Here is a 21,526-nt window from a genome sequence, read left to right on the forward strand (position 1 = left end):
AAAGGATGGTAAGATAATTAGGGGGTGAACTCTAGAGTTAACAATGACACTTTAAGTATCAGCATTAACTTTTTCATTGGTGACCATTTTAATAAATGGAATAGGTAAGGGAGTTCTAACTTCAAAATAAAACGGTAACTGGACCACACTTAGCAAGTGAAATTAGCCAGTGAGTCAAAAATGGCCAAGGCAATATCCTAATTTATGTTCAGTTGAGATATCACGTTATTAAATTGGCTAAAAATATGTACCTGACTGAAGTGGGTGTATAATTTGATGACTGACCCACAAACTTGACCCATAGAAAGGAATTACTTTCCCTTTGGAAAGAACAACAGGGCTCAGGTCAGTTCGCCAAGCACCAAAATTCACTCAAGTGGACTTGCTGCCAACGATGAAAAACCAGGGAAGTTAGATAATACGGTCCACTTACTTCAGCAAAGAAAATCTGGCTTCTCATCTCTAACCCAAACCACTACATTATCACCGTGACAACATTATTCATAACTGAGATCTAGATTACCTTGTTGCAAACCCCATAGTGACTGAACTGTTCAGTTGCAGAGTGTATTCCCTGCAAAATGTGGCTCTGTGAAATGCCTATTAATACGAATATGTCCTCAAGAGTGAGACACTATGAAGCAGACCAGCTCTTCACAGTTAAGCCTGGGGATTTCAGTTTCACTCTGGTGAATTGTGGTAGTTCAGGAAATGTTACCGGCAAATCTCTTCATTAAAAGTCTGTATTGCTATTAAAAAGTATAATAGGTTAAATCAAAACTCTGATACACATTGGCTTCTATTAGAACAGGCACATGCCCAGCATTAAATTCATTAGTGGTCTTGTTCACTCCAAAAGAATTCAGACCAGTTTTTCTATACAGTTGGCACATTAGTTCCATGTTAAAATGTAAAGGATAAAGCATCCCCAAATATTGTTTTTCTTTAGTTGTGACTCTACTTAACACAAACATATAACTGAACCAAAATCCAACATATTTTGGAGTATGAGGAGGGGGGGAGGCAAGAATTTGAATAAAACAATTGTTTAAAGAGAACCATTTTATACTCTTCCAGGAGATACAATTTCCATTTAGAAATTGAGCACTACATTTTTATCAATACCTACAAGTAAGATATTATGAGACACAACTGCCTAATCAGGAACATAGTAACAGAGCCATCTGAAATGTTAGTGGAAATTAAAGAGACTAAGGTGGGTGAAGTAATATCTTTTATTGGACCAACTTTGTTTCCCCAGCTGCAGACAGGAATCCGCTCCCCCTCCCCACCCAGAAGCAGATTCCTGCTCGCAGCTGGGGAAACAAAGTTGGTCCTGTAAAAGATATTACCTCATCCACCTTGTCTCTCTAATATCCTGGGACCAACACGGCTACACCACCACTGCATACGACAGTGGAGGCTAAGTCACACAACACAGGATTAATTTCCTGCTTGTATACAACAACACTGCGACTGACAGAAACTAAAAGGTAAAAAACTAGATGTGTCCAAATGGCAGACAGATGTGAGTAAGGAAATTACAGAGAAAGCACGGGCACAAATACAGGATCATCATCCTCAATGTGGAGAACAACTAGGGAAAACTGTTATAAAATCCTGTTCTGGTGGTACACTCCACTAGATTCTGATTAGTCTATAAAACTGGCTTGGGGAAGTGCTAGATCGTGTGGAGATTCTGTGTGGATTTAATGGGCATATCCTAACATTTAAGTATTGGGCTGCTGTTAAGAGAGCAAGTGTGTTTGATAACTTCCTCCAATCTCCCAGATGGCCCAACAGCTATATTAGAAGAGGAAATGATCCTACCTCTAGACTGCAGTCAAGTGATCTTACACCTGTATTATTAAGAGCAACAAGATTGGTCTTGCCATGCTGGAAACAAAATGACCTCTCAACAATTACCCATTAGTATGGCATGGTCTGGGCATCCCACCATCCCAGCCACCGATGCAGTGGGGCCCCCAAGCTGGTGGGGGCTGATTTATCCAGGGCCCCTCACCCCCCCTAGGGATGGCCCTGCATATGTGAATTAAGTTACATTGCCTAGAGTAAACTATAATTGAAAAGACATGAGACACAAGACACTTGTGACCTATATAAACAAAAATCAAACTTGGGAGGAGGAGCAAAGGAGAAAAACATCCATGAAAACTTAATCAACAAAACGGTTACTCACCTTCTCGTAACTGTTGTTCTTCGAGATGCGTTGCTCATGTCCATTCCAATTAGGCGCTTGCACACCTAATTGGGAATCACCTATTGGGATGGACATGAGCAATCACTTGAAGAACCTCACTTTCTCACATCTCCCACCTAGAACCACTTACAAATCACTGCTGGAGCAGCTCATAGAACCCACTCTAAAAGCAAAGGAACTTTCTTAAATACTTAGATTAAGACACTCGTTTTTAAAGATCATATATAAATAAATTGGAAGAGCTCTTTCATTTTGATCACTGATACAAGAATCTATTCAAAACTAAGTATTGTTACCCATAAAAGACATAAAAAAAACCAAGAACCTTACTCTTGGACTTTAAGTCTCTCAATATCATTGTTACATTTGGTCAACTTGATCATACATGCAAATAAGCAATGTTTTGATTAAGTAAGCTCCTTGCTTTGTTATTCTGATCCAGTAGACAAATGAAGGCAAAGTTCTTCCTGGTCTGCACTGTAAATCTCCACTGTATATTTTGCACTTGCTCTGCGCACGTTTACATTGTGAATTAGGTGTGATGTACGAGTGAACAATCGTAGAGATAGAGAAGAGCTTTTAGCTCATCTATCATCCTTCTACCAGTGATGGATTGCTCCCTATAGTACTGTTTGTCAGAATTTTGTCCAGTCTCTAATGAAGTGTTCCAATAAACAGGACTCTCACCAGTTATAACTTGGTGGAGTATCCCAAAGTTTAAGGTTGCCCTATGTCTTTAAAACAAAATGGAAATATCTTATGTTATTAGATATATTAACTGAAATTATCCACTTCAGAAATTACATTGTTGAGATATGTCAGCTACAGATGAGCTCCAATGCGGCTAAATTTAATAGATTAAGTAGTTTCTGGTTTGTGTGTGATAACTGAGGTTTAGATGCTTTCGTTAGATACAGACATCTTCCTCATACATTATTACATCATAAAAATATGGAAAGTTTTTTGGATACAAAAATTAATTTGTGCATATAGCAGCACCAAGAAATCGTATAGCAAGCTAGGCCACATTGAAAAGTGCTGGCATGCAAACAGTTTTCTTCTGTGCCTTAGTTCATTCCTTTTTGACTCTGCTTAAATAGGCACTCTGCCGTCCAGCACTACTCGCTAAGAATGAAATAACGGTTGCTCATATCAGACTTCGGCAACAGTTTCTACTTAACCCCTTTGCACCAGCCATCCCAATAAACACATTAAGAGGTCAATATCACCATGACTAAAACGCATTTAGTGCCTTGATATGAGTTCATAGGTGCTCCTTGATAAACAGGTGCCATAAGGTTGATTACCTCCCATTCCAGACTCCTTAAAGGATTCCATTCTCCAGCAGGACTCATTCTAGTAACAGTATTTTCCTGAATTCTAATCTGAAGATAAGTATTTATAAAAAAACCCCAAAACATTAAATCTTTGCCAGATTGTAATTATTCTTTTACACTCCAAATGAATTGCTAGCTGAATCCTTACTGCATTGCATTTAGCTGCAGCTAGTGATCATCCAGACTAAACAATTCATTGTTCAAGGGTCATGAATGTTCTCTTCTCTCTGTCCCCCGGGTCAACTCGTGCAAAACAACTAAGATCCTAGACTAGTTACTCAGGCATTGATCACATCATCATCCTGGATTGGATTTTCTGGATGTATAATAATATATGTCTTTATCTGGTTGCAAAGTCTCTAGATTGGCACACTCTCAAAGACGTTTTAAATTTCAATAAATTTAATAAATGATTCATTTGCAATATAGTACTAATCATTTTTGTACTGCTATAAATCCTAATAGTCTGTCATTTTCCACAGATATATGCCCATCATATATATATATATATATATGGCTTTAGAGTTGATTTATAAAATATTACGTTGCAATTAAGGTAGTCTGTAAATTGACAATTACATGCATTAAGTGTCTAAAATTGGGTAGCCATCTGAAATACTTTGATGTGTATACTATATATATATATATAGTATACATATATATATATATATATATATATATATATATATATGGCTTTAGAGTTGATTTATAAATATAGTATACACATCAAAGTATTTCAGATGGCTACCCAATTTTAGACACTTAATGCATGTAATTGTCAATTTACAGACTACCTTAATTGCAACGTAATATTTTATAAATCAACTCTAAAGCCTTGCTTATATTAAAACACAGTTGTTAAAGTACGTGCTGTACTTTCATTTAATCTTAAAACAAGATCATCATTAATATAGGAGCCATTTTTTAAATAGTTTGAACTTCATTTGTTTTATCACAGGATCTGGAGATCAGACAAAATAGTTTCAAATTAAAATCTTACTACAGAAGTCCCACATTTATGCAAACCTTTCTCTGATTCCGAAAACAGTAGCTGGGACTGAATGAGCTTCATATAACAGCTGCACAAATTTAAAAATGCATCCCAGGGATGGAAAAAAGCTTATGTAGAGTCATACACAAGTAATTCAAAGAGCTAGAAAAATAGACAATTCTTCATCCTATGAGACTAAAGGCTGTCTTCAATGGGTGAGAAAGAAGGGATCACTACTGTAAGCCTGCTTGTGTTCTAAAAAGTGTATTTTGCAGGCTCCCCATCAAGACACCCAAACAGCTTGGTCAGAGTCTCCTTAATTAGAGGCAGGGGTTGTGGTCCTTCTGAAGTAAATTTCAAAACTGGCCAACGGCATGTTCAGAAAACCAACAGCAACCTTGATTTGATATAAAAAAGCTGCTAGTTATATAGATATTCTAAGAATTATGGAGCATATTGGTTTGCAGACTTAATTCCTATATGGTTTCTTCACTGTTACTATGGTGCAACAGCATCATACTTAAGGTTGTGTTAGAGAGTTCAGTTTTGATGGGTGCTTTAAATCTTTATTTTGTAAAAATTTCATTGAAATGACAAAAACCAAAACCACAGAATGTAGATAGCAAACACCATTTGAAATTCTTCATGGAGGTTTGATGATAAAAGAAATAAAAAGAAACAAGATACATGAAACAAGAGTTTAAAAGTCACCCATTTTGGCAATTATTTCATTGGACAATCTTGCTTTTATTTGCACCATTTTACAAGAAAACTCACATACTCTAGGACCTGTCCTTTGGCCACATTTTGCTCGTGCTGATTTGCAGAATTTCAGTTATACATCGGGAATACCTGTCTACAACGTATTTTACATTATTTTAGCCATAATGGCAAGTTTGTTCACCAAAATGAACTCACAGATTTTTAGTTTGATAAAGAATCTGCTGAGTTCTGAATGCTGTCACTCACTCATGAGGGGGAGACACAGCACACCAGAGCGAGAGTCCTTCACTCAATACCCCTGCAGCCTAGACAAAAGTTCTCTGAGCTGAGAAAGAAGAGACTAGGAGCTTAGTGACAGAGACCTCAGAGTGTTATGGCAAGGTAACTTCTCAAATGCATGAAATGTATGACAGTCAGATGTGCTGATATGTTGATATAATTGGTATCAAGGCACATAGTCATCATTAAGCTTTCGTGTTAGAGTGCAAATTTTGAGGAAGCTGAGGTACATAATGCTTTCTGATATCGATTGGAGATGGAAATAAAAGCCTTATGGAGCGTTTGAGTGTAGACAACAGAAAGGTGTAAAGGAATACACATGTCCTCCTAACTTCTTTCCATGCTTTTAAGGTTTTGAGTGTATGGGGCTGTGTCGTACTGTAATTTTAACTGCCACTAAATTTAGGCTTTTTTTTCCTTTTGCTAATAAAAGAGTAAATTTATGAATACCAAAAGTAAAATTTTCAGTCATAATGTGACATATGCAGGAAGCTGAACTTTATTTTCCCTCACCAAAACCGGTCCTGATCAGTAATCCACCTTAGATGGCTTTATAATAAAATAAAAATAAAATAATAATAATAATAATGAAGAAAAAGAAAAAGGAGACAGTCAGCATTTGGCTAAGTATAGTGATTGCAATATTTTTTAATTAAATCAAACACACCACAGTGGTTTTCAGAGTATTTTTTAATTACATTCTGTGACTGTGTTCATATCCAAATGGATTTTAGGAATGATTTTTACATTGTCCATAATTTGTGCAAAAGATAACAGAAATCAGATAACATTGTGCAAGATGCACAACCTTCATACTTAAAAATGAAGCACACAGAAACACATCCAGCAGGAAGAAAGCCTTTTCAATAAGTTTTTTTTTCATAACGTCAAATCACAGATTTAAAACTGTACACTAAAGCATATGCAGAATTTTTTCAGACTTACTGAGAAATACCTATAGGGATTTGTCTAAGGACAGATTCTGATACACTTACTAACACTGAAAAGAACATGAGTAATTTTGGATATACTCCGTGTAAGTAAAGGTGCCAGAATTTAGTCCTTAGTAGTTACATTAACTTTTATTCAACTACGAGTTAGGCAAAATAAATGCTTAAGGCAAATTTTGTTGTATATATTTTTCGAAGCTAACATAATTATATGTGCTTTGTTTATAATACACTAAAGGAATGTACATTATGGTATGTGGAACATGTGGCAGGAAGAAATCAGATACATTATAGTTAAAACATTCAGTTTCCTGTTTACAGAAATGAAACTCAGATTTTCTGTTTGTATAAAACCCACGCTGTATTGAAATTTTATCATAAATGCAACTTGCACTTACAGTTAAAAACATTTCTGGAGTTAGAGATGTAAACAAATATGGAGACATATGGGGAAATTTTATGTTCTGTTACTTTTAGTGTGTAACGCATGAAGTCAAAACAACAGCTGAGCTACCACTTTGAAGATGTAAGTGATATGCTTCTTTACGATATCACATATTAAATTAGTTAGCAACAGTAACTTAATTTTAAGTGATTTTTAAAAGTAGCGGTTCCTTAGCTGACATAGGTTCAGTATCCTTTACCTTCATTTTGTGAGTGCAATGTCACAATCCAGGCAAATTGTATTTCAGCAGACATTCCTTTCTTGTAAAATGTTTCTTAATCAATGCAACCGTAAAATAGACACATCTGCCACATGCAATAGTAATGCAAAGAACACAGTCAAACAAGAAGCTAGGATGCTATGGAAACTACCCAATGCTTAGGCTCAAATACTGTATGGCTGGCACAGCAATCAGGAGCAGAGATGCTTCCAGAGGCATTATCTGTTACATAAGTCCGGTCAACCAGGGGAGCCCTCCTCACAGTAAGGGAATGACATACTGAAGTCTATACTTCGTTATTCTGTAAAATGCTTTCTCTACCAACTGATGATGGCAGCACATTCAACAGCTAACTATGCCACAATAGCTCCTGAACTGCAGAAGAGGTGCAAGAGCAAGCATGTTAGCAGCCCTTTCTCTTAGTGACCTTGAATGCTGTGGAGAGATCCTGCCCTGCAGCTTGTGTGGTAGGCTCTTTTGATCTTAAGGACTGACCAGTACAGTGCAATGCAGCATTTAGTCGTTAAGGTGTGGAGGTTCACATTTAAAATGATATGGAATGGAACGTCTTTAAAATTATAACCACACTAAAACGCTGAAGAAAACACTTTTTGATGGGTTTTGAAAACTTAAAAAGGAGAAATTTGTAAGTACTTTTTAAGGATTTCTTGTACTTAAAGCTTTCAAAGGTAATATTCACAGCTAACTTCAAGAATGTCAAAACACGCTGGACTTAGCCAAAATAATTATGGGTCTTGGGCAAAACATATGGCTTTCATGGCCATATGCATGTTTTTGTGATCTACGTTTATTCCTTAACTAATTTTTCTTAATAATGTACAGAATCCATAATATATGCATATAAACTCACCTATGATGAATTCCAAATGTCTATAAAGGTCTCTTAAAAAAGTAAAAGTAGCCCTCCCTCAAACTTAACAAATCTTTTAGCAAATTCTGGAACCTTGATCTCTATGCCTAGGATCAAAAAGTTAAAAGCATTTCCAGTTCTATGAATTTTCAGATGTTTCTGTGCCTCTTCTCAGAAGTGAGGATAATTTAAAAAAAAAAAAATCTGAGATAACTTAAAACTAAGTTCTGTCTTAACTAGTTATTATCATTGTCTCCACATATATCTTTTTTTAAAAAGTCTTGTCCAAATGAAACATCTTATATATATGATCCCCAATGTAATGGTCCAAGAGAAAGGATATTTTCATACAATGGAATCTCATCAACCTTGGAAATGTAACTAACAAATACCCCATCTAATGGAAATCTTATATTTTTATGACAAATGAAGTTGTCACTCTTCAGTCACTTCCTCTTTAGGTTGTTTAAGCTCATTCAATAAATCTTTACCAGCTGCTCCTGCTTTTGAAGCAAACAGAATAGCACCCTGCTTAAAACCCAATGTCTTCAAGCTTCTGGCATAATCCGCAAATACCATGTGGATTAGTTTATGTAAATGATGGTTAAGGAAAACAGAAGTGAGAGATAATGGAGAAGGCTCAGAACCAGGCTTCTCTTATACCCACCCATGTCTAAGCAGGAAATGCTGAACACTGCTGTTAATCACTTGTTCACTACTGGAACAAGATACCAAGTATAATCTAAAAGCAACCTCTAAGCACAAATTATGGCAAAAATCCTAATGCAAATGATTTTACAAATAGCTGCTCAGCACCATTATTTCAGATCACCTAATGGCAGCAACAAATTAAATACAGCAACATTTTGATGAGGGTCTATGGAAATTAATTTGAACACCAAGATACAACAATACAAATGTAATATCTTATCTTGACATATATTCGTTTTCTAATGGTACAAAGGTCCCACTTTTAGCAAACAGACTACAAGATATTGGCAATAAAATAATTGGGATGATCTATAGGACTCATTTGTGGCTTTGCCAGCTGGGAGCACCCAGGTCATCCCAAAATTCATGTAAAGAAAAATCTTTATAATGGTTACAATTTTCAAGATTCAACACATTAGCAGAAGTGTACACTGGATGAAACAAGTTCTCAGGTGGCTTTTTTATTGTTAAGCTTTCATCTCACCTACACTTCAATCTATAACTTACATAATTCTTACAAGCTCAAAACTGATGATCCTTTCAGTAAAGGAAAAAAAATCTTGCTAGCACACACTGCAGGGGAGTGTGCCAAGAGACCTGAAATTTAATGTACATTGTGGTGTTCAATTTTTAAAAAGATAACTGCCTCATTAACCTAGTTAGCTTAACCTAGCTATGTGCCCAGCAGTAACCAGCAATTTAGCCCAAGTTTCATCAGCACCAACATTCTGCCATCTGCTCCCAAATTTAAAGGTGTGAATTTAGGTAGTAGCATGCACAGGTTTGCTCTTATTCTTGCTCCCTTGTTTGTTTCCCAGTGCCACTGATTTAACAGAATACAGGAAGAGGCTGGTATTGTGATTTGGGTGTATATTTTCTCTCCACTCATTTCCTTATTCTGTTCCTTCAAGAAGTGCAGTACACACCCTAAGGGACATAATTATTAGGAGTTTCTTTTCCTGTACAGACTAGCTAATTTTATATATATATACACACCATATGTCTTTAGGAAAAGGATATTTGTATCTTCATTAACTTCAATTGTGCCATACTTCAGACACACCTCAACAAATAAGGCAGCTCTATCAAAATACCTCATGCTGTTGAAAAGAAAAAAACAAACAAACTTGTTAGGACAGGAAGATTTAAAAGTTCTTCAAAACATTTTGATCTGGCTTACATAACTCTAATTCAAGAGTATTCAATGAGTTGATCTTTGATGCTAAAGTTTTGAAAGGACAAGGTTCAATTTACTAGCTCTGAGTAACAGCTGTTATAAAATGTTAGCACTGGTTTAGATGCTGGCACCTTTAAAAGCTGCTGAAAATTTAAAATGCCAGCATTTTTCTTTGAAATTACAGAAAAAGCATCAGTACAAGCACATAGACAAGGATGACATGCTGTTGAGGTAACTGTCAACTAAAGGAAACAGAATGAATTGTTCAAAAACCGAATTAAATGTAAGAAGTTCACAGAAAAACACACATTTCCTGAGCATACATTCAGGTGACAATTTTGGACAAAGCAGTGTAGAGAATGTGCTCATTCAGCTCTACCTGTGCAGCATCTCTGCAACCCTTGTAAAACATCCTAGTGATAAGAGGACAAGGATGGCCTTGGATTTCTGGTTGACTTGGGGAGAGCAAAGGTGATCAACCCAACGTTTCAAGACATCACCACACTCCTCTGAATTCAAACGAACCTTTGGGAGATAAAGAAGGCCCAAGTCTGAATGCACCAATTGCTATATAACTAAAGAAAACATTTCTGTGACAAGCCAAGTACAAGTTTCCTACAAGATTGTATCTGATTATAACTTCATTACAACTCAGCAGATTCTTACTCAGAGTTTATCTCAAGTTACCACTTCCGAGATCCCAAATGCATTGGTCCCTACACTGATAATAACGAGGAAAATGAGAAACACAAAAAAGTTCTCAGATCACTTAAACCTTGACATAGGAAATCAGGCTTGCTTGCTATGCATTCCACTACACGTACTCCTGACAGTATGCAGAAGTCTTCCAGGGGGTACCTCAACTCATCTAGATATTTGCCTAGTTTTACAACAGGCTACATAAAGAGCACTAGTGAAATCATTACCAACTAAAATTTCATACGACTTGTTTATACTGCTCTATATTCTGTACACTGTAATGTAAGTGCAATATTTATATTCCAATCGATTTATTTTATAATTACATGGTCAAACTAAGAAAGTAAGCACTTTTTCAGTAACAGCGTGCTAGGACACTTTTGTATTTTTATGACTGATTTTGTAAGCAAGTAGTTTTTAAGTGAGCTGAATCTTGGGGATATGCAAGATAAATCAGCCTCCTGTAAGGGGTACAGTAGTCCAGAAAGGCTGAGAGCCACTGCACTAACAGGCTTCACTGCAATCAAAAGTGTCAAGGAATTAAATACAATAGGAGAAATCTCAACTTCTCCTGAAGATCTAAAAAACCAAAACGGGCAAATAAAAAATAGGACTCATCTATTTGGAAAAATCTATATTGCCCCTTTCCCTTACCTCTTCCAGTGAAATAGCTAAACAGATAGAAATTTTTATTACTTTAGGATAGACACCTGTGAAAGTGAATTATAGCATCTTTTTATTATTTTATTTTTTTTCCAGACATTAGGGATATACATTTTTGCAAAAGAAAAATGTAAATAATCAGAACAGGTTATTAAAATGACAAATCTTTGGTCACAAACTAGAAAACTGGGAATTCTGACCATGGTTAGTCCCCAATCCTATAATCTGATCCATGCAGGTGGGCCTCTGTACGCATGTGGAGACCTTCTGGTATTCCCTGTGGGAGAAGGAGTCTGCCTGCAATGATCCAGTTGCAGGGTTGGGACATTATAGCTTAATGCATTGGAAAGAACTTTTCTCATTGATATGTTTCTGAATTGATACTGTAAATTCTTCAAGTCTGAAGAACCTCAAAATCCACACTAATTTCTATAAATATACATCTTGAGGCAGGCCTTTTATGTTCAAAGTTAAATTTATGCTTATTTTATTTCCAATGTTCTGCAAGCAGTTAAGGTAAAGAAAATGTCTTTTACAACTAAGTAAAAGACATAGGATACAAGATATCTTTTGCAATTTTAGTTACAGGTGGCATTTTTGACAGGGTCATGAGAAAAAATGTAGACAATAACCAATCAATAGAATATCAATGGAACAAAATCATCAGTGTATTTTAGTTGCAAGCTAACTGAATCATTGACAGTATATAAACAAAACCAAATGCCACTGGAGTTTAAAATAAGCCAAAAATTGATGCAGGGCTTCTTTGTACTATGGGTAATAATCTGGATTGAGCAATTACATACTTTTGCCAGCCATGCTGCACGGTTCCATTCTCCGTAGGTTTGCAAATAACGACACGCATCAGCAGCTTTATCTATTAGACTGAGCAACTGCACTCCCTCTGGAAAATAAAAGTAGATTACCTAAAACTTGACTCTCAACTAAGGGAAAAAAAAGTTGCTATTTAAATGCAACAGATACCCCCCAGAAAAGGGTCCCTTGCTGCCTTTTGGGATACAGGAGCTCCACAAAGTCCACCTCTTCATGCATTGTAGAGCTTTGGAGCTCTGAAGGTGATCCCTTTGCCTTACATGACATCTGCAGAGCTTAGAAATGCTCCACAAGGTCCTAACCTCTTCTCTGCTTCTCTTTGCCTCAGACAGACATGCTAAGGAGATCATTGGACCATGTAGACTTAATCAGTGTCACAGAATTATACCAAACAACAAGCCCGATTTCTACAAATCATCCTTTAACTTTTTTTCCCCAAAAAGTAGCCTAGGCCATAAAATAAAAAAAAATATATTAACAAAACAGAGTAATACGCTTAAGAAATGCCTAATCACCTATAAACTTCAGAAATTCCAGTCAGTCACCTTACAACAAGCATCTATTACATTAGGTAGAAAAACACAAAAATATAGTTCTAAGAGCCCATTTATATATTAATGGGTTTGAAACAAACTGAAATATAGAAGGACTTTCATTTCCAACCTGTGTGTTTTAATTTTATCCAATAAATATGATGTTGTTTTCATTAGGAATGTGGCAGCAGTCTTCTTTGATATTAGCAATAAATTGCAAACAGGCTCATTTCAGGAATATGGTTTGTAATAAAAAAATACACCGACTTGTTCAGTCTTCATATCAAGTACTTACGATTATGTCTAATGCTTTTTGTACATCTGCAAACCCTATAAAACAAGCACCCTATATGGTAATAGGTAATAACTGGAGATATACCAATCTCCTAGAACTGGAAGGGACCTTGAAAGGTGATCAAATCCAGCCCCCTGCCTTCACTAGCAGGACCAATTTTTGCCCCAGATCCCTAAGTGGCCCCCTCAAGGATTGAACTCACAACCCTGGGTTTAGCAGGCCAATGCTCAAACCACTGAGCTATCCCTCCCCCCTATATGGTTTACTGTAAAAAGAGGTTTTTTGTCTAACTGTATTAATTTCCATAACAATTATCAGTGTTAATTGCTTACAAACAAAAGGAAAACACACATTTTACCTGCTAGCTTTCCATTTGCTATCATGTTGGTTGCTACCAGTTTAATGGTGCTTTGAGAAGGACCTGAAGAAGTGACGGTAGTGACCAAACATGCCTTGAGTGAATCACAGTAGTAATGCGGGTTTTCTGCACTTGTCTCTAATAATAGTTGTACTGCTCTGTCAGTCTGGTGAGAAAAAATAAAATTAGATCTTAAAAATCCCCCACTTTTGTTTGGATGTTTTAACCTTTAAAAAAAAAAAAAAACCTCAACGAACAGTTATAGTAACAGAGATAAGAGGGAAAAAATCTATTTTTTCAAGTTTGTTTACTAACTGCTTATGGTCCCAATTCAAGAATGCATTTTATTCAGGACACTTCTTAAGAACATATGCTCTGAATAGGGATAGGGTTAAAGCACATGCTTAAGTGCTTTCCAGAAAGAGGGCCTATAGAGTGGAATCAGTAAACTGAGTATGCAGTTTTCCCTGTTTGTGTGGTCCTTCAGAGGAATAGACGACAGAAAAGCAACTTAAAAAGTAGGAGTGAAATAAGATCGTATAAGCAAGGGAACTGGTCAGAGGTTGGTACCTGCAATAACCTAGCACAATTTTTTTGAAATTCACTATATTTAAAGTTGATAGGTTAACTAATTATGGAGAAATATGAAAGGCATTATATATACTTAGTAAAATCTGATTTTAGGCTGCACAGGTTGTGTTGGTATATCTCTTTATTCATGGCAAATCTTTTAGATCTGACAGGCATCATTGACGCCACTATGTTGTCTTGTCAACTTGCAAACCAATACTAGCAGTTTTTCCCTGCAAATACTAAGCTATCTGAGCAGCTTGATTATTTTCTTTCAGAGAACTCAAAGGGTAGTATCTGTTTGGTCATCTGACTGAAGAAAGACCCACGTGGAGTTCCAAAAGAAGGATGTGTGTTGAGGTGCTTTTCATATTTGGATGACACTTAACTCTGTTTCCATTTCATTGGGCCCAGATGGTGCAGTGGAACAACATACCCAACTGTCTAGCCAAAACTGGGTCTTGGCTGTAGGCTAGCTTGAAGAAACTCAGCCCAGATAAGACAGATATAATGTTGTCTGGATAGAGGAACACACAAAACCTACAGAAACAGGTAAGGACATTACAAATAAACAAGCCACTCACAAACCTGCCCCAAGAGAAGAAGTTGGTCAGCACATTTCCTGGTGTGGTCATAGGTTGATCTTTTAACCTCCTGTAGATGTACCCTTTCAAGCTGAAATTTCTGCAGAGAAAAATTAAAATGATTACAAATCTGAAAATAAACTAGCTAATATAATATGAATTCGAAACATCTGCAAAAATACGTGAGCTTAAAAATATATATAAATGTGAAGGACATATGAATGATCTTCTATTATTTATTTATTAAACTACAAAAAAGCCCAGCCTTTAAATAGTACTGAATGCTTTAAGTTCACAATAACAAATACACTGAGTTAAGGGTAAAACTTCATTATTAAAACACAGTCATACACCTTTTAATTTGAAATAAAAGTGAGGCACTTATATGTAGGAGCTTTAAAATCAGAAGGGAAGAAATGCTCATTTTGTTGATTTAGTACCTACTAAATACTATTTATAAACAGTTTTCAATACCTGGAAGTAGGAATTTTCACACAGTATGTCATAGCATATATCCAATGGGTTGATTAATTTTTCTTGAAGACTATCTGTAGTTTTTGCAGTTAGTGCTTTTTCCTGAGAGAAACTGTGCAAATAATGGGAAGCAACACTCCAAAAATGCAGTTCTGATTCATCCCCATAGAGTCTGAGAAGTCAAAAATCAAAATGAAGCAAACCCTACCATTATACATTATAGCTACAACATGAGACTAGTTTATTCCCAAACCCCCAATACTTGTAGCCATAATACTGATTCATTGTAGATTTCCCCCCCGCCACATACTACTAGTAATTGTTCTGTATTTTAAAATAATTTCTTTATTCAGAGAATAAAGGTACATTCTTTTTGGAATCACAAATATTGTGGGTTACCAATAAAACTTCTTATATATGACATCACAATGATCTCTTTTGAAATATGTTTGACAAATTAAGAAGTAGCAAGTTGGAGGAAAGACTTTTACAAGGTTAGTTAAGGCTCAGTAAATCTCTCCACAAACTAGTTTAGCAAAGGCATTCAGCACTTAATCTATCCTTAACTTAATTTTCTGGATTGCTTTATGCTTCACCATTAAGACACCTTTTCAACTTTAGGGAAAAATCAATCATAAAAGCTTGGAAGCAACTAAAAAATGCAGAACAGGTTAAAAATTGTTATGATTTGGGCAGAATAACAACATGACAGTGGTCATGGAATTAAAAAAGAGCCCACTTTCTCTTTTTCTTTGCTTGCATATGGGCCTAGGTCTTAGGTTATACCGGTAAGCTCTTTGGGAGAGAGACTGGACTCTATATTCTAGTAAAGTACCAAATACACTTTTGGGCATTGTACGAGTAACTACTACTATTTCAGCGTAGGCATGGTAGTTTCTTACACCTTTCTAAAATTCAATTCTGTTCAACCACATTAAAGAAGTCTTTTGATTGTAATATAAAACTCAGTGCAAATATAAATACTTCACTAAGGCCTGGTCTACACTAGGACTTTAAATCGAATTTAGCAGCGTTAATTCGAATTAACCGCTCAACCGTCCACACCAGGAAGCCGTTTAATTCGACCTAGAGGGCTCTTTAGTTCGAATTCGGTACTCCACCCCGACGAGGGGAGTAGCGCTAAATTCGACATGGCTATCTCGAATTAGGCTAGGTGTGGATGCAAATCGAACTTACTAGCTCCGGGAGCTATCCCACAGTGCACCACTCTGTTGACGCTCTGGACAGCAGTCCAAGCTTGGATTCTCTGACCAGCCACACAGGAAACGACCCGGGAAAATTTGAATTCCTTTTCCTGTCTGGGCACTTTGAATCTGATGTCCTGGTTGGACATCGGGGCGAGCTCAGCAGCACCTGCAACGATGCAGAGCTCTCCAGCAGAGGAGTCCATGCAATCCCAGAATAGAAAGAGGTCCCCAGCATGGACAGACCGTGAAGTCCTGGATCTGATCGCTGTGTGGGGCGATGAGTCTGTGCTTTCGGAGCTGCGCTCCAACAAACGGAATGCAAAGACCTACGAGAAGGTCTCCAAAGCCATGGCACTCAGAGGATACAGCCGGGATACAACGCAGTGCCGCGTGAAAAGCAAGGACCTGAGACAAGGCTACCAAAAAGTCAGAGCGGCAAACGGACGCTCCGGAGCCCAGCCCCAGACATGCCGCTTCTACGAGGCACTGCATGCCATTCTAGGTGGGTCTGCCACCACTGCCCCACCAGTGACCGTGGACTCTGAGTATGGGATAGTGTCGAGGGGCAGTTCCTCGGCGATGTTCGCCGATGGGGAAGATGAGGAAGGGTTTGTGGAGGACGACGCAGGCGACAGCGCTTACAATACCGCTTTCCCCGACAGCCAGGATCTCTTCATCACCCTCACAGAGATCCCCTACCAACCCTCCCCAGCCGTTAACCCGGACTCAGAATCAGGGGAAGGATCAGTCGGTAAGTGCTATAAACATGGAAACATTTATTTTTTAAAAAACAGGAATAAAAAATATGTAAAAACTACATAAAAACTTTTCCATAAAAAACTATATAAAGAGAAGGTCCACACATATAGGGATGGAACAGAAATCCTCCTGGGACACTTCCACGAAGCTCTCGGAGAGCAGCTCGAAAAGTCTCCGCAGGAGGTTCCTGGGGAGAGGTGCCTTATTTGGTGCTCCGTGGAAGCACACTCTTCCGCGCCAGGCCATCCTAATGTACAGCGGAATCATTGCCTCGACCAGCATGGCAGCATACGGTCCTGGTCTGTGCAGGGATTCTAGCAGCATCCTCTCTCTCTCTCTCTCTCTCTCCGAGTGACCCACCTCAGGGTAATCTCGTTCGGCGACTGCTGCATCTAATTAGGGCAATTAGTGTACTGTTACTATTGTGAATGCTTGACTTTTACTTTGCATAGCAATGACCTTCGTTTAACAGCCACGTGTTGGAGGCCGCAGAGGAAAAGCATACAGTGATCTTTCCCGGGCACAGCCGCGAGGGGCTGGAACAGGGTCAGACTTTATGCTTTACAGATTGCCTTCAACGGGAGGGCACAGCTATCCATTAACTGTTAAGCAGCCTATAGTGTAGTGCTTACCAGGCCTGGCTGCTACACGGATTCAGCTGTACCGCCCCGCTTGTCCGATCTCCTGTGCAAGACCGCAGCCAATGAAAGCGTATTCCGAAATCTCGAACTTGTCCTGAGAGCTCGTGAGACTAGGTGCCCTGTATGGTCTTGTTCACAGAAACTGACTAGACTGTGTTCAGTGTTCGCAAACATGTATCTTTTCACGGAAATCACTTCCTTTTTCCCATCACACAGCTGCGGCTCTTTCACGAACTGCCCCGGCATCCCCCTCACAGAGGCTGGCGCAGATTAGGCGGCGAAAGAAAAAGACTAGGGACGACGTGTTCTCGGAATTGATGGCTTGCTCCAGAGCCGAGGCGGCCGAGCAGAGACAGTGGAGGGAGACCCTATGTCAGCACCAGCGCTCACACAGCGAACGGGAGGACAGCTGGCGGCAGGAAGACCAGCAGGCGACTCAAACGCTGCTTGGGCTAATGAGGGAGCAAACGGACACGCTCCGGCGCCTTGTAGATGTTCTGCAGGACCGCAGGCAGGAGCAGAGAGCCCCCCTGAACTGTATCTGTAACCGCCTTCCCCCGCCACAAAGTCCTGTCCCCTCCTCACCCAAAATCACAAGAAGGAAGGGCGCTAGGGGCCGTGAAAACTGTCACTCCACCCCAGCAGAGCGCTCATGTACCAAACAGCTCTCATTCCCTAAAGTATGAGAAGTGCTTCCCTTCCTGGATCACCCAGTCCCAAATCCAAGTTTCATCCCCCACTGTGTAGTTGAGTATTAAAAGTAGTTTGTTGTTATTCACTGTTTCCGTCACGTTTTCCTTGTCAGAAGACTTTGTGTGAAGGGGGGGGGGAGGGGTTTTTTAATTGCATAGGACAGCCTCCATTACCAGGGTACAGACTTGGGGGCAGGATCAACAGCAGGACACACACAGACTGCAGTCACTAGGCACTAGGGTCAGTCTGTGAGGTGTATGCTGCCCCAGGGTCCTAGCGCCTGACATCCACAAATGGCAAGGCAGGCTGCCCTTACCATGCCCTTCCACCCTAGCCACGAGCCTCTCCGATGCCCTGAGCCCCAGCAAGAGCCCTCATCCACGGACACATACTCACCCTTCCCACACACCCCTCACCCCTTCCTACGCCCCAACCCCCAGCCCAGAGCCTGCATCCAAACTCCGTCCCAAAGACGGCACCCCTCACCCCTTCCTGCAAACCCACCCCTTCCTGCACACCCACCTGCAACCGCCCTCCCCCCAGAGACCGCTGTAGGAGCAGGAGCCTGTCATTCCTCTAGTGTAGAAGCAGTCTGTACATCAGTGCACACCGTACCCACCACAGTCCGCGTCCATGTTTCAACCCTTGAACAGGAATTCATTATTAAAGAAAACTTTATTAATAATCAGTGTTCCATTAAAATTATTTTAAAACGTGTGTTGGAAGGGGGGAAACCTGGAGAACGGGGTATGTAACCGCAGATCGAAGTCAACAGTCCCTGAAACAGGCTCAGGTTCAGCTTCTCTGTAAATCAACTGGAGAGTCATAGGTTACCCTGCTCTTCGAGGAACCTATCTTTCAAAGCCTCCCGGATGCACAGCGCTTCCCGCTGGGATCTTCTATCAGCACGGCTGTCTGGCTGAGCATAATCAGCAGCCAGGCGATTGGCCTCAACCTGCCATCCCGCCATAAAGGTCTCCCCCTTGCTCTCACAGAGATTGTGGAGCACACAGCAAGCAGCAATAACAATGGGGATATTTTTTTCGCTGAGGTCCGAGCGAGTGGGTAAGCTCCGCCATCTCCCCTTGAGACGTCCGAAAGCACACTCCACCACCATTCTGCACTTGCTCAGCCGGTAGTTGAAGAGCTCCTTCTCACTGTCCAAGGCGCCTGTATAGGGCTTCATGAGCCAGGGCATTAGCGGGTAGGCTGGGTCCCCGAGGATCACTGTAGGCATCTGCACATCCCCAACCGTTATTTTGTGGTCCGGGAAGAAACTACCTGCCTGGAGGCGTTTAAACAGACCAGAGTTCCTGAACACACGCGCGTCATGAACCTTGCCCGGCCACCCGACGTAGATGTTGGTAAAACGTCCCCTATGGTCCACCAGTGCTTGCAGCACCATAGAAAAGTAGCCCTTTCGGTTAATGTACTCGCTGGCCTGGTGGGCTGGTCCCAGGATAGGGATGTGAGTCCCATCTATAGCCCCACCGCAGTTTGGGAATCCCATCGCGCCGAAGCCATCTATGACGACCTGGACGTTTCCCAGGGTCACTACCTTTGAGAACAGTTGCTCAACGATTGCATGGGCTACTTGAATCACAGCAAGCCCTACGGTAGATTTGCCCACGCCAAAGTGGTTCGCTACTGACCGGTAGCTGTCTGGCGTTGCAAGTTTCCAGAGGGCTATGGCCACTCGCTTCTGCACAGTCAGGGCTGCTCGCATCCGGGTGTCCTGGCGCTTCAGGGCAGGGGACAGCAAGTCACAGAGTTCAAGGAAAGTGCCCTTACGCATCCTGAAGTTTCGCAGCCATTGTGATTCATCCCAGACCTGCAGCACTATGCGGTCCCACCAGTCCGTGCTTGTTTCCCGGGCCCAGAATCGCCGTTCCACACCATGAACTTGACCCATTGCCACCATGATCTCCACTGCGCGGCATACCCTGCTTTGTGAGAGGTCTGCGCCACTCTGTGACTTCCTGTCCTCACCGCGCTGACGGAGCCTCCTCGCCCAATTTCTCAGCAGCTGACTGTGGAAGAGGTGTTCGATAAGGTGCGAGGAGTTGACAACGGCCATAAGTGCAGCGATGATCGCAGCGGGCTCCATGCTCGCAGTGCTGTGGCGTCCGAGCTGTAACCGACCAGAGAAGGGCGCGAACAGATTTCCCGCCGGCGCTTTCAAGGAGAGAGGGCGGGAGTGACGGTTCAATGACAACAGTTACCCAAAACCACCCTCGACACATTTTTTCCCCCAGCAGGCATTGGGGGCTCTACCCAGCATTTCACTGGGCAGCGGGGACTGCGGGAACTGTGGGATAGCTTCCCACAGTGCACTGCTTCCAAAGTCGACGCTGGCCCCGTTACTGTGGACTCAGACAGTCGAATTAGTGTTTTTAGTGTGGATACACAAATTCGACTTCATAAGGTCGATTCCACAAATTCGAATTAAGTAGATTCGAAATAGTCTTGTAGTGTAGACGTACCCTTAGATAGTAACTTAGACCCCATCCTTGAAATACATACACATTCTTAACTTTATGTACATCATTAGTGTCATTCTTTTTAATAATACTACATACATGCTTAAAGTTAAAACACATTTGTAAGTGCTGACAGGGTCAGGATTATTTAGAAAAAGCTTTTGACTTTATCTGAATCTCTGTTACCTTGCAACCAGTAAACATCTCTGCAATAGAGCAAATTCAGGATCAAGCACAAGTTTCTTGATGTCACTGCAAAAACAGAAAGTCACATCTGATCTATAATATGCTGGGAAAGATTTTTAAAAAACAAGTACTACACATTACATCTAGGATACATCTAAAATTTAAAAATGAAAACAAGCCTTTTATATCTTCTTGTCAGACAAGGAAAGTAGAAGTTTATCTCATGCTGACCTGAACAAGGCCTCCATGAAATAATATTTAATCATAGCAATAGGAACTATACAAGTTTATGTATGCCTAAACCTTTACAGGAGCAATTCACTGTTTATCAGTTTTAATAGTTAAAATCAGTCTGTCAAGAATGCCTTCTGACTTACATGTATTGCAGAGTATACCAGAATAGTATACCTGAAGCTGTAATATTGGTTTGCAGCAATTCTATATATTATAAAATTAAATTAATAATCATGTCATAATTATGTAAATATAATCTGGATGGTGTCACTGGACAACAAATACATGTATTATAAATCTATGAATTCAGGTTTTGCATGCATTTTTCTACATACAGAAGAAAATTAGTTTTTTTTTTTTTTGCATGTAGGGGAGGAAAGGGGAAGTGCT

At 39.8% G+C, this 21,526-nt stretch overlaps 1 protein-coding gene across 2 annotated transcripts in view; it reads right to left on the minus strand.

Annotated features, from left to right (window-relative positions):
* Positions 1 to 6,223: 6,223 nt before the first annotated feature.
* Positions 6,224 to 21,526, minus strand: part of WDR11 (WD repeat domain 11) — an 82,674-nt gene continuing 67,371 nt past the window's right edge. For both annotated transcript variants that reach the window (XM_045024826.1, XM_045024825.1), the window contains exons 22-29: positions 20,903 to 20,968; positions 14,936 to 15,107; positions 14,466 to 14,561; positions 13,308 to 13,473; positions 12,094 to 12,191; positions 10,305 to 10,450; positions 9,769 to 9,848; positions 6,224 to 8,630 (exon numbers count right to left, since the gene is read on the minus strand). In XM_045024826.1, coding sequence (XP_044880761.1) covers positions 8,473 to 8,630; positions 9,769 to 9,848; positions 10,305 to 10,450; positions 12,094 to 12,191; positions 13,308 to 13,473; positions 14,466 to 14,561; positions 14,936 to 15,107; positions 20,903 to 20,968 — 982 coding nt within the window. In that variant the 3' untranslated portion in view covers positions 6,224 to 8,472. The remainder of the gene's footprint in view (positions 8,631 to 9,768; positions 9,849 to 10,304; positions 10,451 to 12,093; positions 12,192 to 13,307; positions 13,474 to 14,465; positions 14,562 to 14,935; positions 15,108 to 20,902; positions 20,969 to 21,526) is intronic.

The sequence above is a fragment of the Mauremys mutica genome, chromosome 7 (genome assembly GCF_020497125.1).
Source record: "Mauremys mutica isolate MM-2020 ecotype Southern chromosome 7, ASM2049712v1, whole genome shotgun sequence".
Lineage (NCBI taxonomy): Eukaryota > Metazoa > Chordata > Testudines > Geoemydidae > Mauremys > Mauremys mutica.